The sequence below is a fragment of the Netta rufina genome, assembly GCF_964035555.1.
Source record: "Netta rufina genome assembly, chromosome: 6".
Taxonomy (NCBI): domain Eukaryota; kingdom Metazoa; phylum Chordata; class Aves; order Anseriformes; family Anatidae; genus Netta; species Netta rufina.
Genome location: NC_140129.1, coordinates 28,658,266 through 28,675,628, shown reverse-complemented (window position 1 = coordinate 28,675,628; position 17,363 = coordinate 28,658,266). Strand labels below are relative to the sequence as shown.

General features: G+C 36.2%; 1 protein-coding gene across 2 annotated transcripts in view; it reads right to left on the bottom strand.

Annotated features, from left to right (window-relative positions):
* Window positions 1-1,244: 1,244 nt before the first annotated feature.
* The window catches only part of GYPC (glycophorin C (Gerbich blood group)), a 36,613-nt gene continuing 20,494 nt past the window's right edge, over window positions 1,245-17,363 (bottom strand). Inside the window, exons 2-4 of one of the 2 annotated variants that reach the window (XR_014618564.1) lie at window positions 11,256-11,306; window positions 6,306-8,618; window positions 1,245-5,417 (exon numbers count right to left, since the gene is read on the bottom strand). Coding sequence is in view for 1 of the 2 variants with exons in the window: in XM_084289312.1 (XP_084145438.1) it covers window positions 8,422-8,618; window positions 11,256-11,306 (248 nt within the window). In the remaining variant the exon portion in view is untranslated. Of the gene's footprint in view, window positions 8,619-11,255; window positions 11,307-17,363 lie in introns of both variants that reach the window. The other variant, XM_084289312.1, reaches the window with a different exon arrangement.

The following is a 17,363-nucleotide window of genomic DNA, read 5'->3' as shown; positions in this document are numbered from 1 at the left end:
TTGTTTGGTCCGTGCCTGAACAATATTCTGGTAAAGTTTTCTTTTACACCTTCAGTGTCCCCCTGATTTGGGTAGGGAGGCTGACTTATTCTGGGACTGTGACCTTCATTTCAGGACTGTGTCATTACCTTCTTTAGTGATACACCAGTATTTGTGTGGGTTTGACAAAACTTTTATTAAGTTATAGTTTTTGATTTTGAGAGACAAATAAAGCATCAATAATCCCCTTATTCTCCCCAGAACTAGATGTCTGAACAGATCAGCCAGAATGTAATCAGAAACTTTCTGATCCTACAGCATGAGAGGACAAAAACTTGGCTGGAGGGATGGGGCAAAATGAAAAAAATTGAGACGGGTTTTAAAAACCTGTGTAACTTATACCTCTGAGTTGGACAGTGAGTACACATAACGGTAGGTCAGATAAGGTTTAAAGTAATCTGATCCTGAACTATTTGCTCTGCTACTTGGGCCTGTAATTCATTTTTCATTGCAGTCAGTACAGCTGCAGAGATGAGAGATCTGGTTAAACTTAAACACAGCTGCCAGATGGGTTTTGGGGGGAAGGAGGGAGGAGAGATATTGAATGAGAAGAGTAAGAAAAATAATTATTTGGGAGCTGGGCAGAAGTCTCTATGACTGATTCTTGTGGCTTAACTTTTGGCATGTGTTCAGCACCTTGCTGTTCAGGGGAATCATCTTGTTCCTGATTCTGTGCCATGCCTTTCATTTTTCATTCTGCTTTCTTACATCCTGGTGTCAGAAGCATCACTCATGTCATGCAAAAAAAAAGACTGAGAGAGTCCTGAGCTCCCTTCATGGAATGATGGTCTTTATCCCTTCACCAGAAAGCTGAGAGATGTAATAATCTCTCTGATTCTTCCACTTCTGTTCTGGCAGGTAAGCTGTGCTGCTTTTGAACAGAAGGGAATGGAGAGATTTCAGTGGTATAGAAGTTTTGAGTGCAAGGTTCTATTTATGCATGACATTAAAGCAACATTAGAAAAGGTATGGGGAGCCTTGAGAGCCACACATACTTTCATGAAAAAAAAAATTATGAATGGAAAGGAAAGCAGAAATTGACACTAAAGAATGGCAGAAAATGTAATTTAATTGAAATACAATATAAAATCTTATTTGAATTAAAAATGATCTAGAGCAGGCTTTATTAAAATACTATTGATCACTCCATTAGGTGTTAGAACGGATAAAGATGATTGTTCTCAGTAACTGAGAATGTGGTGTTGAGTTGCATTTTATCAGCATATCCATATGTCACAGAGAAAAGAGCTTTCAAGTAAATCTGCTAGCAATCCTCCTGGGAGATTAGATACTTTTTTTCCAAGATACTGTAGACTGAGTCACCACTCAAGTCTTCCTGGTCATTAGCCAAAGATCAAAAATTAGAAAACCTCTCTTTGTGCAGCCTTAGCAAGACTAGCTGAAGAAAGCTGGGTGTTACTTTTTTTTTTTTTTTTTTTTTTTTTTAAGCTGAAATAGAAATGTTAATTAAAATCTTTGCTGGGAAACAAGTTGATTACAGCAAGGTCTTGGACCCTTTTCTTTCTTGTTGTAGTCAGAATATTCAGTACCAACTCTAGGTTCAGCATAGATGATTGAAGATTTGAAGGAAATCATACATGTGTGTCGAATGTCACTATGTAATGTACTGCTGAACACTTATTTTCACATGGCTTCCTTTTTTTTTTTTCTTTTTTTTTTTTCTTTACTCAGCTCTTTGTTTCAGCTGTAAACTTGTCAAATACTGATCATACATAAAGAGAGAATTTGGTCCCAACACACTTTAATTATTTCTTGGCAAACAGCCAATAGCTAGTCTCCATGGAATTACATACCATGTGCTGCTGCTATTAACAGTACAAGCCATCACAGATTTGGGTTGCTGAAGCACCTCCAATAACATTGAATCTCACTGTTAGATGTGTTAGGAAGTCAAGGTCAAAATATCATATGGTCTGACTAATCTTGGAGGATCCAGTGGGTGTTCTTCAGTACTTCTACCCCCTGCTTGTCATCCCAGCAAGAGCACTGCTAATGAACCATTCGGCTACTGCTGGCAGTCCTAAACATGAAAGTCCTGTGGCACATGAAAGGTCCAAAAGAAGAGCTGTTCTTACCTCAACTTCTTTGCTTATAGATATTAAAGCTTACATGATCCACTATCTTTCTGGTACCCTGCAAGACGTAACCATTTAGAGGCATTATTTGACCCAATAGCATGAATAGCATGTTGCTTAAGAGCCTTTATATATATATATGTATATATTTATTTATTTGTTTGTTTTTCCCACCATCAGCAATGATCTTTGTAAAAAAAAAAAAAAAAAAAAAAGTGGCAGAAGCGAAATAACAATAAATATTACACTAGGCTTAGCCTCTGTATTCTTTAACTGGGGACATACTAAGTTAAAACAGAAGTATGGAAAGCACGAAGAACGAAACAGAAGTGTTAAACAAAAGTGTTTGCACTTGGTAATAGCAGCTGTGAGGAAGGCAAGCCATCCATCAGTAAATATTCATTAAATGTTTATGAGCCTGCTTAGAATTTTTACAAACACCATGCCTTAGATAACCAACATACAGATCCACATTGACATCCATGGGGCAATGTTCCTTCAGAGACAGTAATTGTTTGATTCTTTATTTGAATTTTGACTCCTTCCTGTATCTATCAAAAGCTTCTGTTGCTTTTTTAATACAAACACTAGCAGTGTATCTTTTAGAGTTAGTATGCACTATTAAGAAAAATTCTGTCCTACTTATCCTTTTTGATCTACGTTCTTAGGTAAACAATATAATTGGTGATTCTAAAAGCTCATGACATTTTAAAGGCAAACAAAAGCATGAGAACAGTCTTTTAAATGCTGAAAGCTACAACTTTAATTATAATGTTATTATGTATTTATTTATATTTTTGCCTTTTCTCAATTCAAAGTAATTTACAACAACCGTGTATTAATAGCTTTGAAAAATACAAACATTATAGTCAGTTTTAACATACAACCAGCAGTGAGCTTTGAATGCTGTATCTGCTCTTCTTGTCATAGCAATGCTGCAATTCAAATAGACTTTAATACAGTATATCAGATTTTTTAACCATGTGTACAGATTGAAAAAAAAAAACAAACAGAAAAATGATGTAAAAAATTAGATTATACTGAAAGATCAGCTCTTTTAAAGTTTTCTACCTTAATTTAGAGTGTTTCTTTCTGATTTGGGTGGGAATACAATTTTATTGCAAGGAGAATAAATATAGTCAGTGAAATTCTTGTTCTGTAGAATTCAGTGGAATTTTATCCCAGCCACACAGGGAACCATCGCATAGAATAATGATTACATATTTCCAGTCACTGACAATATCTTGAACTAGAGAAAGACCTCTACTACCATAAGCATTTCATTTCTTTGTAATATGGCTGGAATTTTTACTCACTATTTGAGTTTTTCTTTGATATCATTAATTTCCTTTATTAACTACCTGAATTTCCAGACCTTAAATATGTGTTCCTTGCTTGTTCAGGGGTTCTTTAGTGTTCTGTCTTTTATGAACTGCTGCTGTGAAGCTTCTGCATTTTCAAAGCACACAAAGCCTTCTCATGTGAAAAACAGAGAGATTTTAGAAAATGCAATAAACAGCTCTTAATATATTTAATAAGGGTGCTCTTTTGGTGTTTATTTTCTAACATTTTTTGATTGGACTGGCACATGCAAGGAATTCAAACACCTCATATAATTCAAAGAAATTTGTTGTCAGCATTTACCTTCAACAAATGCACTTTGATATTTTCAAAGAGCACTATCTATTTTGTTTGATTAAAAAAAAAAAAAAAAACTCTACATCTTTATTGGCATCTAGTTATCTTCTCCCACTCTGTATCTTTTTACTAATTTACATCTTGTATCAGCGTTTCCTGTACTCTGTAAGGAATACTCGCAGGCTGTGGCTTACAATGCTATCCTACTTATCCTTCTGCTATAAATGTTACGGTATTTTTTTCTGCATTCCCTGCTGAATGAGAACAGTCCTTTTTATTTTCCCTTTGTGATGTTCTTCCAATGATTTCTAGATTTGATTTAAAAGAAAAATCCATGTTGATGTTTCTAAGGAAATCCTATGATATTATTTTTAATAGACTCACAAAGTGATTTGGTCCTTTTGTTCTAAAAAGAATAAAAGTGTTTAAGTCCTCTGCAGGACAGCATTAATGTGCAATGGCACTTTGGCCCCAGGGAAACCTGGAATGACAGTGGCCACGCCTCAGAAAAAAATGTGTACCAGGTCTAAGACATGGTAGGCAGATACCTGGTTGGGACTAACTGCTTTTGGATAGAATTGCCCTGCTGAGCTACAGGTGCTGGCACTAATAAGCAGTTGTTTTAGTGCAGGGGAGGATTCAGGTATTCTACAAAATTACAAGAAATGCAATTCCAGATGTTAAGGCAGGACAGGAGAATGTAGAATATGAGAATATGGGAAGTGAAATTCCTTTTTTTTTTTTTTTTCTCCTTTTTCTCTTTATTACATAAACATAAAAAAGAAAAAAAGAAAAAAAAAAAAAAACACATAAAAATGGCTATAGCTTTCAGTGCATGGTGGGATTCCAGAAGTTTTCACGAAGAATTAAGGAATCAGGACAAAATTCCTGCTTCAGGAATCATCATCCTGATCCCTTGTTTAGTGAATGCTGGAGGTTTATGGCATTCAATTTAACTAACCAGAGTTTGCAATACTAGTTTTAGACCCCTTTTCTGTGAAAAATGTGTCAAATGTAAACTTTGTAAATCAATCTGAGACCAGGTTGGGCAGGTATGATCAAACTTGACACTGGATGGGAAGTCTAAAGTTAAAACTTTTGTGAAAATTGGCTCTTAGCCATCAGAGACAGACATAGCATCCTCAATGATAACAAAATAAATGAATAAGCAAGTAAATGGTCAGTTGTAGGGATGCCATAGGAAGTCAAGGGGGATCTTGCTGGGAGCCTGGGTGACTGCACGTGAGAATTGAAGGCATGGTTAGGGAAATGTGGTACCAGAGAGTTGCAGGACAACTGGACCCTCAGCAAAAGAGCAGCCTGTTTCCTTACTTCTCCTATTCAGGAAGCAAATTGTTAAAATCAATTGATCATTGCTTATGAAAAGATACGGCTGCCAACCGAGACATCTTGATGTTGTACATAGTATTTGCTTTAGCACAGCATGTTGCTTGCAGAAGGATGTTTTGCTAATTATTAGTTCTAAAAGCAATAGGAAGTTTGTAATGCACTCTTTTTACAACTAAATTGAATGACTCAAGACAGCGGAGTTATTGTATGAGTAAAAAAGCAGGATGAAGTCATTAGAGTTCTGCCAGTCATTCAGATGTCATGGGCTTTCTTCATTACAAAGCAAAGTTTGTCCTGAAAAAAAAAAAAAAAAAAACAACATACAAATAAACAGAAAATTGCCAAAAAAAAATAAATATCTATTTTCTCTGTTCAGCATGCTTGAGTCATTTCTAAACACACAAAGTCCTGGAACCCAAAAGAACACTGTAAAAAAAAATAAACTAGCTGAAACTGTAGCTCATGCCAGAGTCACTGCTCTGCAAACATTCAGAGTGGTTCATTACTGATAGGGAAGCTGTTGCTGTACAGTTTGTTAGCATGGATGAATAGGGAAAGTAGGATAAAGAGATTTAATTAAGCTACTAAGAAGGGATATAGTCAAAGACCAGTAGTTGCATTCAGTTAGGGAAAGCAATGACAGAAAAGTTTGGCGTTGACTGAACTGGTAAGAATTGGCTGAGTTCTGCTCAATTCATGTTGTATCACCAGAAAATCTGACTACTGTAGTTCAAATGTGTGTCGTTAACCACTGTCTCAATCCACTTCATAATTAAAATACTCAACCTTCCACCAAAAGAGACACTAATTCAGATTTTCCCATGTTGAAACAGGTATGTCACAGTTGTCTAATTAGAAGCATCAGGATCAAATTGCAAAGAAACAAACAAACAAGCAAAAACAACAAAAAACAGAATTTCATGACTGGGCTCAAAAAAAAGCTGAAAATTTATTCCTCATGATCCTCACACCTTGCTCTAAAGTCAATGTTTTTCAACAGCCAAACCTACATCAAGCAGTTCTGGGTAGATGAAAGTGTGCAGAAGGTGATGAAAGGTTGGCAGTCTTTTATAGGTCCTGATAGCACTTGAAGAAAGATTTTTGGTGTTCACATGGCTTGTGTGAGAGATCCAGCGGAGCTCACGTCACCCTATTTACCCTCTCCTCAGAGGCAATACTTACATTCTTATTGAGCTGGAGGGTCAGGAATCTTCAGTTTTACAAACTCAGTCTTACAGCTAAGATTATTCAGTTTCTCCAACACTTGTCCCAGAAAAATAAAAACAGATTCCTTTTTCAAAAGCAGTAAAAAGATTAAAATAGTAATGTATCCTAGAAGAAAACAATCATGTTTGAGCTCTGCTAGTGCTGGGTTGCATGCATGTTGTACTGAACTAGCCACAGAATAGAATGTAGCTACGCAACAGTATGTTATGAAAAAATATCTTAAGCATTTAGTAAAATTGGCAAGATTTTGATATTCTTTGGTTAAAATGCAAACACATGGAGATTCAAGATCTAAGGTATTGGTATTTTAAGAGTAATTCAAAGTCCATCTACTTCAGGTACTAAGAAAAAACTGCATTTGTGGTTGAAAAGATGAAAATATCCCCACTTGGGTCATCACAGTCTTTTCTTGCGCTGATGTCTTTTCACTGTAACATTTTTGTGGCCGACATCGATAATGTATCCAGGAGCTTTCAAGCTTTGGTGTATCCAGGAGCTTTCAAGCTTTGGTGTATCCAGGAGCTTTCAAGCTTTGGTGTCAAGAAGTGATCACAAGTGTGTCTTGAAAGCAGTTGTAGATGATTTTATATGTGTGTGTATACATGTATATATACACATGCTTATATATATAGATTGAAACACAGGAAAAAACATATTGAGTCGAGCAGAGCTCATCAGTTCCTTATTTTTTTTATCTTTTATTTCTTCCCCTCTATTTTCAGTAGTCCAGGGAACCATTGCAAATGGGGATGAGCAGGTACAGAAAACAATTATCTTATTTCTGGAGCTAATTGTGGACTTCAATTAGGAAGCTGGCTTACTGGGTTAAAGAAACTCATCACCACTGATTTTTAGGCAAGGAATAAGATCTTTTCATGTGAACCACTGTGAATAATCTATTTATTTATTTATATTAAAGCATTGATGGTCAGTGTAACTCTCTTATCTAGGACAATGCAAAGGATATACAGAGTCCTTACAGATGGAGACATCAATACAAGCCGGTGGCATTCAGATGAACAAAATTCTTTTTAGTGACAGTCTTACGGTTGCGTTTACAAAAGATTTATCAGTATATGCACCAGAACTGAATTCCTGTTCTTGCAGAAATCCAAAATCTTGCAAGGGGGTGTCTGAGAGTATTTTCCAATGCAAAACAAATAAATAAATAAATACTTGGGCAAAAATATCTTACTTGAAAAAAATCTAGCTGAGCTCCACTGTTTCAAAAGGCCTGCTCAAACCAAGATGCTTTACCTTTTAATACCCATCTATTCCCTGCATGCATGCAGGGAACCTACCAACTAATTGGAAATATATTTGCAAGTCTACTGACTGTTATTTTCTACAGTTTAAATTCCAACATTTTGCAGTTCTCAAGCTGCCATGCAGAGCAAATTAGAAATAAATCCTTCATTTTTACATTTTCCATGGTTTTCAACAGTTTTGTTTCTTTGAAGTCTCTTTGACTTTTATGTTTTTAAAATTCTAAAAATTCAAAAAAGAAAAGTCCCCATCTAAATTCCCAACAAACAAAGTCTCCTGTGCCAATAAAATGGCACTTTTAAGAGGAGGGGGGAGATATCTGGGCAACAAAGCTTATTTGTTCCAGCTGCCTCAGCTTTATCTAGTTTAATGTTGATTTTTTTTTTTCTGTGACCATTTCAAATTCAATTTCAGGTAGTTCTGTATAATATCAGCATAGGATGCATCATTAACTCCAAGAGGATGTTTTCCATTGGCATCTGCTATTTTCACCAAATGTCAAGGCTTGACATTTGCTATCGTTATCTGCTTTTGGTGTATCACTCATACTGAGATTTTGTTTCTTCTTATCTGATATTGATTTCAACTGTGACCAGCTGTGTTGCTAATAAAATCAACAGGCAAGTATCTGGCATTTAGCTGTTCACGGGCAGAGAGAAAGAAACAACCCAGTGACAAAATAAAGAGATACTTTTCAATTAGGATGCTTGCCTGCTTCTTCATATTATCCATCTCTTAGCACTTCTGTTGATGTAGTATTTCTGATTGATTCCCTTGGGGAAGTCTCCATGGAAATCCTTGCCTCTCAGATGAAATATTCCTTTTTACTCTCATCCACAGCTTCCTGGAGAGCAGGGTCATTTTTCAAAGCAGCATCAGCACTTTCAGCAAACTCAGTTCCTTTTGCCTCATTGGTGTGGTAGGTGCCCTTATGCCTGTACATGTACCGGACCATCACAACCAATAGGCAAATGAGGACAAATACCACTGCAGCAATCACACCTAGAAGAAAGATACCAGTTAAATGTGTCAGTAATAAAATACAAGCAGAATATTGCAGCCAGGCATCACAACTTCAGTTACTTGATAGGGGAAAGTCTATGTATCACAAGATATTCACATGTTATAATAGCTAGGGTCAGAACAGATTACAGATAAAACAAACTGATGAGCTGACACTGTCAAAAGCAAGATGGGGTATACACACTGCAGAAATGCAGATCAAATTCTTGCTAGCTTTCTTTCAAAATCAGTGGCTTGATTTTCTTGGATTCACTGGAACTACACAGTTCATTCCACAATGAGAAGAAATATGACAACCTAAAGCAAAAACAAAGTTTCTTTCATCTTTATGGTACCATATATCCCAGGTAGTTTGCGGGAAACCTGATCCTGCCCAACTGAGTGTATTCAATTTCAGGAGGAGTAAAGGCCACTGAATATTTCTTAGGAAACATTCAACAAGTAGCAGGAGCCATGTGCCTGCAGTACTGCTTTATATTTGGGAGCTGCCATCTCATGCTGTGCTCTAATTAAGAAAGCTGTATTGTAATGAATGTGGAAGTGACACCTAGGAGAAGGATGTTATGGGTAGAACTTCTCTGTCTCCCAGACTAAAACTAATCTGAAAAAAAAATAAAAAAAATAAAACTAGCCATGTGTTGACTGGACAAAAATTTCCATAGGCAACCTAAATGTGTGTAGGACTAAACTGTGAATGGAAGCACTCCTAGTGAAGGAAAGTAATTCTCCAGGGATGATTGTGTACTAGAAGAACACTTCATGTCCTCTCTTCCCAGAGTTTTTCTTTTTTTCTTTTTTTTTTTTCTTTTTTCATTTTCTATGAGGAAAGGTGAAAGTCCAGAAAAAGAGGCATCACTGATAAGTCAATAGCTAAAAAACTACAAGGTCTATATCCTTCCTCTCAGATCAAATTGATCATTTAAGAATCCAAAAGATAGATAAAGTATTATGAAGCTGATTTATTGAACTTCTATGATTTTTACATTATTTATTTTTTTCTCCTTCTCTCTTTTTTTTTAAAACACTTTTTAGATACTACTTGGATGTGCTTCTAAGCTCTTTAGCTTATATAAACTAAATTATTATTAATAATATTATTATTATATATAAATTACTATAATAATTATTATTATTATAATACTATTATAATAACAAGCTATATAAGCTTATAATTCTATATGAGTACACAATACTGAGCTGATTCTATGTTCCTGTGACTCCAGGACTAGGGGATTAAAGAAGTAAACCAAATATTAAAGAAATACACAATAAGAAGCACCAGAATAGGATAAGCCTAGGGGGAAAAAAAAAGTATGTGGAGAGTGTGAGGCTGCTGTGAGGATGCAATAGGTGGGATTTCATCTGATTAACTGTAGGCATCTACAGTACAGGAGGCTCCATCTGAGTTAGTCTTCTTGGGCTTCTTCTACAATCAGTAGACCAGAGGGGCTGATTCCTGTTCTAGAAACAAATGTCTGTGTTTGGACAGATGAATCACTCCCTGGAAAGGCCTGCTATTCTGCAGTGACAATGAAGGGTGGGTAGAGAGTGCATCTCTTCCATCCCCTGTGTTCAAGATATGTGTCAGCAGCAGGTATCTCCAAAGCTTTCGATTTATCAGCATCAGTAACCAACTTTGGATATTCTATTGATGTGAAGATGGGGGACTGAACAGAACATTGGCAATGTGAACAGAAATGATAACTCTATCTTAAAAAATATGCTTGCAATGCTATCCCACAGATTTTATGGTGCCTGATTTTGGAATGTGAAGTTATTGCTAGCAGAAATTAAACTGCTCATACAGAGAACTTTAGGTTTACAATAATATCTTAGTTACACTGGGGGCTTCATCAGTTTTTAGGACCTCACTGGTATCCCTTGACACAAGAGGCTTTAATAGGCTTTAGAAATAGCACAATATTAATAAGCCTAGGGGACTAAGTACAAATCAATTTACCTGCTACTTGTTCATAGAAAGCTGAAATTAAAGTTACAGGAGATGGGACCTGAGGGAAATATAACAGAACCTCTCCAATTTGCACTAATGATTGGTATACCCCCTTGTGAATGGCTGAAATTAGTGCGTTAGCATGGAAATGAACAAACACAATAAAAGTAAAAAGACAGGGTTCTCTCTGTGAACATAGCTTTGTTCATTTATCCTGACAACTGTATTTAGTTTAAATGCATGAGGGAGCTTTAATGGAACACCAGGAAGTGCTCTGTAGTATGTTCTGCAAGAATAAAGGATCCATCGGTGTGAGTTAGTGTGATTCAAATCAAAGATGTCACACCAATTTTGTATTATATGATAGTCTTGGACCAGGGAATGATGAGCAATATCAGAGGTTGACTTTGCTACTGGACATTTAGATTCTTGTCTAAAAGGAAGAATGGATGGGGGTGGTACTGCTCGATGGTTTATGCTCATTATCTCATCTCGTTATCTTGCCAATAGCCCCTCTGGGAGCAGATTTCCCACTGGCCTAATTAACTCTAATTGTGCCGCTCCTGTTGTCTTGTCAGCAAAGTAGGGGGTTTGCAAAATGCAAGAAACCAACCATCCTGCTGTTTTAATTCTAATGGTGCCGCTAAGTATGATGTGCTACTTACCTCCAATAACAGCCACATCTGCTCCAGCTGAGGAGTTCTCGATGTCTGCATCTATAAATAGATCAGAAGATACAAAAGTTAATTAAAGAAAAAAACAAAAAAGGACTTGGATTACATGTAACAGCATCAACTGTTCTAGTGGTGCTGTATTATTTTAACCTCTGAAACTCAGAACTTAAACAAGATCTCTCATTAGCAAAAGACGTTTATGAAACATCTCATTAGAACTGGCTGTACTGTAATAGTTTTCTTTCACTATAACACTAGAAAAAAACAGTTAGCACATTATGCAAACTACCCTGGCCCTCAGGGAAACACCTACTGTTTATTATGAGCAGTTACCTGTAACATCCTCCAGTGAATGATTAAATTAAGAGTGTTCAGATACTGTGATTACATTCAGAAAGGTAGTTTTTTGGGAAAAGAAATATTGACACCTATTTATTTTCCTGTTTATGGCTTTTAGACTATGATCTGGATCTTGAAAATTAATTTAGCTCTATTGATTTAATTAGTATTTATTCATCTGGAGTATTCTCTTTTTTAATCTTAGCATTTATTTTATTTTAAACCTACATTTGGAATCAAGAAAATCCCGTTATGCATGTGGTGAAAAACAGTCCTTGCTTCGAGTAAGTCTGAATTTTGTGTTGATAAATCAAATTACTTTATTTACTGGACTATAATTCTTTAAAAATATATACATAGTTTTGCAATTTGAAAGCAAAAGAGAAGTATCTGACATGTCCTTTCAAGGTGTAAGAAGTTGGTCTAAAAGGTTGTAAGGTGCTCAAAGAGCAGTTAGAATTTGAATTGTATTTTGATTATTTAATTATTGAACTTACAAAAAATATTCAAAACAACTAATGAGTAGGCAGTGTTTTGGAGTGAAGAAGAAAAAAAATCCTAAAAACCAGTGAGTATTTTTCTCTCCTTATTATTTGAAAAGGATTTTATTTTTTGAAAATTTATTTTTGAAAAATAGTAATTTTGAAAATTTTGAAAAATTTATAATATTTTTTATTTTATTGAAAGTAAATTCACATAGATGAGTATTTCTTTGTTAGCTTCTCTGTAGATGATCCAGGTACAAATCTCATCTTATTTTCAGCTCTTTATCTCATGTCATTGGTATCATCTCATGTACTCTTGAATTATGTGGGTGTCTGAGAAGGTGATAAATTCCTGTGGTTTGTCCATGCTAGTTTTATGACAGGACACTCTTATTTTATTTTATTTTTTAATTATTGTATCGTTTCTGCAATTCTAAATGCTTTTGTTGTCCTAACAAAGCAACTAGTTTTATGTGAGCACTCTCTCTCCCTCTTTCTCTCTCCTCTCTTTCTTCCAATTGGTAAATACAGCAGATAGCAAAGTTTTCTTGAAAATGTAAAAATGTTAATTCCAAATCCTTCTAATAAGCTCGATAGTAGTACTGATATAAATGGCTGATATCTGTCTCTTTGGCTAAATGTGTGATAGCCAATACAAGGGTAAGATAGTATCAGAAGCTTTCTCCTTACTCATGACTGGTCTCATATCAGATTGTAATATATTGAGGAGAGCTGAGAGTCAAAGAATCCCTCTCTTCCCAGTCATGGGACTTTTTTTTTTTTTTTTTTTTTTTTTTTTCTGGAAAGAGAAAGGCCTTTCCTCTCCTCCCACAGATGTCCTTCCCACATTTTCTTCCAGATGGAAAGATTGAGCGTGCCTTGTGTAATTTAAATTCTCTAATTATGTCTATATCCATTCAAAACCCATGTGCCTCAGAAGAGATTAATTGTTTCAAGGTCAAACTGCTCTGTATTTCATAATATACCAAATATGTACTGCATGCTAAAAAACAAGCTCCTCTACAAAAATGAAATACTTAAAGGTGTGAATTCTAAAGTGCTTCCCTAACCACATGACTTGTTTCCAAACATTAATTCCAGATCAAATCATGATTCATTTAATTATAAAAAGATAGGTGAGTAACTGCCAGTTCTTTTCTGTTCTTTCCATGTGTCTCTCAGATTCAGATAACAAGCAGGTGCCTTATCTCTGGTAGTTGCCACCAAAGTGCTTTTTGAAAATGGATTACAATATCATCACTTTGCAAAAAAGTTTTCATTGCAATACTGTACTTTCTAAGTTTTCACAAGAGTGATGGCCCCATCCTGAGCTATCACGTAGTTGGCAATGATCTGTTAAGCTGACAATGTCCTTGCCGTTCAGCAAACAGCTAGCACTGTGATGAGGCTTCAGTCACCACAGTTCTCATTTTACTGAAAGGATGAGAGTCCTACTTTTCCTTTGTGTTTCCATTTTTTTACCAGGCCAGAATAGCCTCACTGTCCTCTCAGCTGGCTTTTGTTGACTTTTGCTGCATCCTTTAGAGTGTCTGGACACTGCAGCCAACGGCCTGAATTTTCCAGGGTCTTCTCCCCAGAACAGTTATGGAGCAAGGATGATGGAGGAGAGAGAGTGACCCTCAGTGCCTGTCTTGCAGTTCTTGAGATTTCACTTTGTCCAAAAATAGCAAAGTGATACATAGCAATATGATAATATTTCTAGGTGGGGGGAAGGTATCGGTGTCATTCAAGACTGAAATGGTATCACCCTTCACAAAACACGACTAAGGAAAATGCAAGGCATGTGCTCATCAAATGAGGCCATCTTCCCAGAGTAAGGGTGAGACAACAGACACCATCCGGACAGGAACATGCTTGGCCAAGAATCTCAGCATGTTCTTTTTGAACTTCCGCTTGGCCTGCATGGGAAATAAATTGCAATGCCGTAGGACTGGATCTTCAGTTCCCTAAGCAGAAAAGATATAGAACATACAGAATTTTTAGCTGAGCAAATGTTGTTAGCTGGAGCCCTCTTATACCTTCTTTATTCTGCTCTTCTTAACATGCAGAGCACTCAAATGTCTGTACTTCAGTAACTGCTGTTGCATCTGTTTTGGTTATTTGCCTTCGTTTCAAGGACATCTTTTGTGTTATCTATTGCTAAACTGCCCCCACAAAACTTCCTCTTACTGTTATACTGGCCCTTGTCCATAGCTACAATCTGGTCCCGAATGTGTTTAGACAGTGTTGTTATTTAGTGCCATTGGTTACCATGAGACACAGAAAGCAACGAGCCTGGGAAAACTTGTTTTTCATAAAACTCTTGGCCATCAAAATGGGTTAGCTAAATCAAGAATAAAACATACAAATCAAATTGTCTGTTGTTGGAAAGTATGTTTCTAAAAGCCAGAATGAAGGGAAAGAAATGCCTTTGTGCCATGACCTGAAATTCATCAAATTCCAGTTCTGTCCATAAACTTACAGATAAGGATTTTTGCAATAGAATGACAATTGCTACCTGTCTCATTCTTATCTATCAAATCATGCCAAGAATACAGCAGCCTCTGAAAGCCTCGGGAATGTTTCTGACTCTGTAATACTGCAAGTAGATCTCTGGCTTAGCACTTCAAAGGTGAAAAGCCAGTATAAGTAGCTTTCATGTTAATGTAGCCAGTGATGATTTTTCCTGCTAAATTTGTCAGTAAATCTGTTAAACTTTCTCCTCCAGGTGTGATTTATTTATTTATTTATTTATTTAATTTTTTTACAATAAAACTTCAATTTTGTTAATTTTGATAGTTTTTCTATTTTAAACTGCTTCTACTTCACTTTGGATGAGGATCACTTGTTTCAAGAAGGCAGGTCCAGCAGTGAGAATGTTTGAGGTTCAGCTCTCTCCTTATTTTGCTATACATTTCTCCTGGCAGTTGTGACAGTTTCCTTTGTTCTTTAAATTCCCAATCTGAGTCACTAAAAGCTATAAGTCACTCCCTGCTTAAAATTATGATCATCCCCTTAAAATAATACAATTTTTTCTCCCTTTCTTTCATGCTTGAGATGCATTAAAGTCTTACTTTCTAGATCTTTTCCACAGTACCAAAGACCAAATACACTCTGTGGATGAAAAGTGAAGTTTTGGCATAATTTTGTGACATCAGGAAACAAGACTTTAAAGGAAACACAAAGTGTTAGGACAACCCAGATATACCACAGGATCACAGAATGATTACATTTGAAAAGGACCTCTAGAGGCCATCTGGTCCAACCCCCTGCTCAGGCAGGGCCACCCAGTGCTGGTTGGCCAGGACCACATCTAGAAGGCTTCTGGAGATCTTCAAGAAGGAGACTCCACCACCTCTCTGGGCAGCCCGTGCCAGTGCTTAGCCACCCGCACAGCACAGAAGTGCCTCCTGGTGTTCAGATGGAGCCTCCTGTGTGCCAGTTTGTGCCCGTTGCCTCTTGTCCTGGCACTGGGCATAACTGAAAAGAGCCTGGTTCTATCTTCTTTGCCCCCTCCCTTCAGGTATTCATAAAGATGCAAGACCTATCAGTAAGCTACTTTAGAAGTATAACTATGTGAAGAGATACAAACTAAACAGGACATTTTGCTTACATGGTGAGAGGACGGGGCATATTTGTTCCTGAAATATGTAGGTATTCTCTCCCACCCAGCGTAGAAAGCATGGATTTTAGATCATGTTTTATATTTACTTTATATATATGAAGTATATGTATATATAAAATATTAAAATTATATAAAATAATACAATGTATAATTATATAATTATAATTGTATTATTATTATTGTTATTGTTATTGTTATTATTATTATTATTATTATTATATGCTTTATATGTTTATTTAATATCACCTTATATTTCAGGTATTGTTTTTATCTGCTAATGGAGCTTCCAGAATAAAAAAAAAAAAATCCAGTGCTTGCAGCCTTAGTGGTTTTTCAGTCAGCATTATAGTTAGCAATTTAAATGCCTACCTGTTTGCTTATTATGGATTTGCACAAGGAAAAGGCATGAAAAGAAAATTGTATTTGCTAAGGGATCAACTTTTGGAATATTTGACAAGGAAAACATGGAGATCATCCTACAGGATAACTCTAGTCTACTAGTACTATATCTTTGCTGTGCAATTCAGAAGGGCAATCTGATGGAATGACATATACCTTACCTCAGACTTCTCAGTGTCTCTTTCATTTCCTAAGATAAAACTCCAAATTAAAGTTGGACAAGTGTTTACTGCTAAACGGCATTGAATATATAAAGAAAAGCATGAGCTTACAGGGATTCATCTTCATGAATCCCCTGCAGCTGTGAGAGATACTGCAGTTTTGGAGTGGGTGAGTCAAGCAGAATAACTATACAGATATCTATCTGTGATAAGCAGCTTTTGCACTACAATTTACAAGGCCACTTGACACCAGTCAGGCAGTACTACTTCTGCCTTTCCAGATTTTCCTGCCCACAGGCTTGTGCTTCTGATTCACAGAAACCTAAGCCAACCCTTATCATGATGCTCCATTGCTGTCTGCTTATGGTTATTACACTCAGGTAGGTCTCTAAGTGCTTTTCTTAGGTAACCCATTTGTTCTCCTGATGTGCCTGTTTGTTGCATAAGACAAAACACTTAACTCATTCAACCCACTTAAATGATGCATAGTGATGAATTGTGCAGTGCTTTCCTTCTTAGGTATGCAGACTAGAAAACATGCTGTAAGATTTCCTTTTTAATTGACTCATCTAACCTCTGTAAAAAACAAACAAACAAACAAACAAAACAACCACACTCCTGCTGGTAGGACTTTTACAAGTGAAGAACAACCCAACCTGAGTTTGGTGTCCACAGATATGCTTTGCAGATACTGACTAGAGGTCAAGAGATGTGTAAGTAGTCTGTAGGCTGAAATGTGCCTTGAGAATTCAACTTTTAATTGTTTTGTCTTAAATATTAGTATGATCCATCTATGGACTTCCGGTAAACAAGGGGTATGTTCAAACTGACTAAGATCCAGTTCATGATTCAAGCCAGATATGAACATAGTGCAGAAAAGGATTTTCCCTCTTTATTGATTGATCTTTCACACATCATAGATTTGAAAGTGAATTTTAAGTGTAACTTGAGGCTACACTTTACTCAGCAATATCAATAAGGAGTCTAGTAAATTGTCCTTTTGCTTTATTTTAAAAAATCTTAATTTTGAAGGTTGACTGCCTTTTCATGTAAAGATTTTGAGTGGGGGTTCAAAAACATTCATCACTGA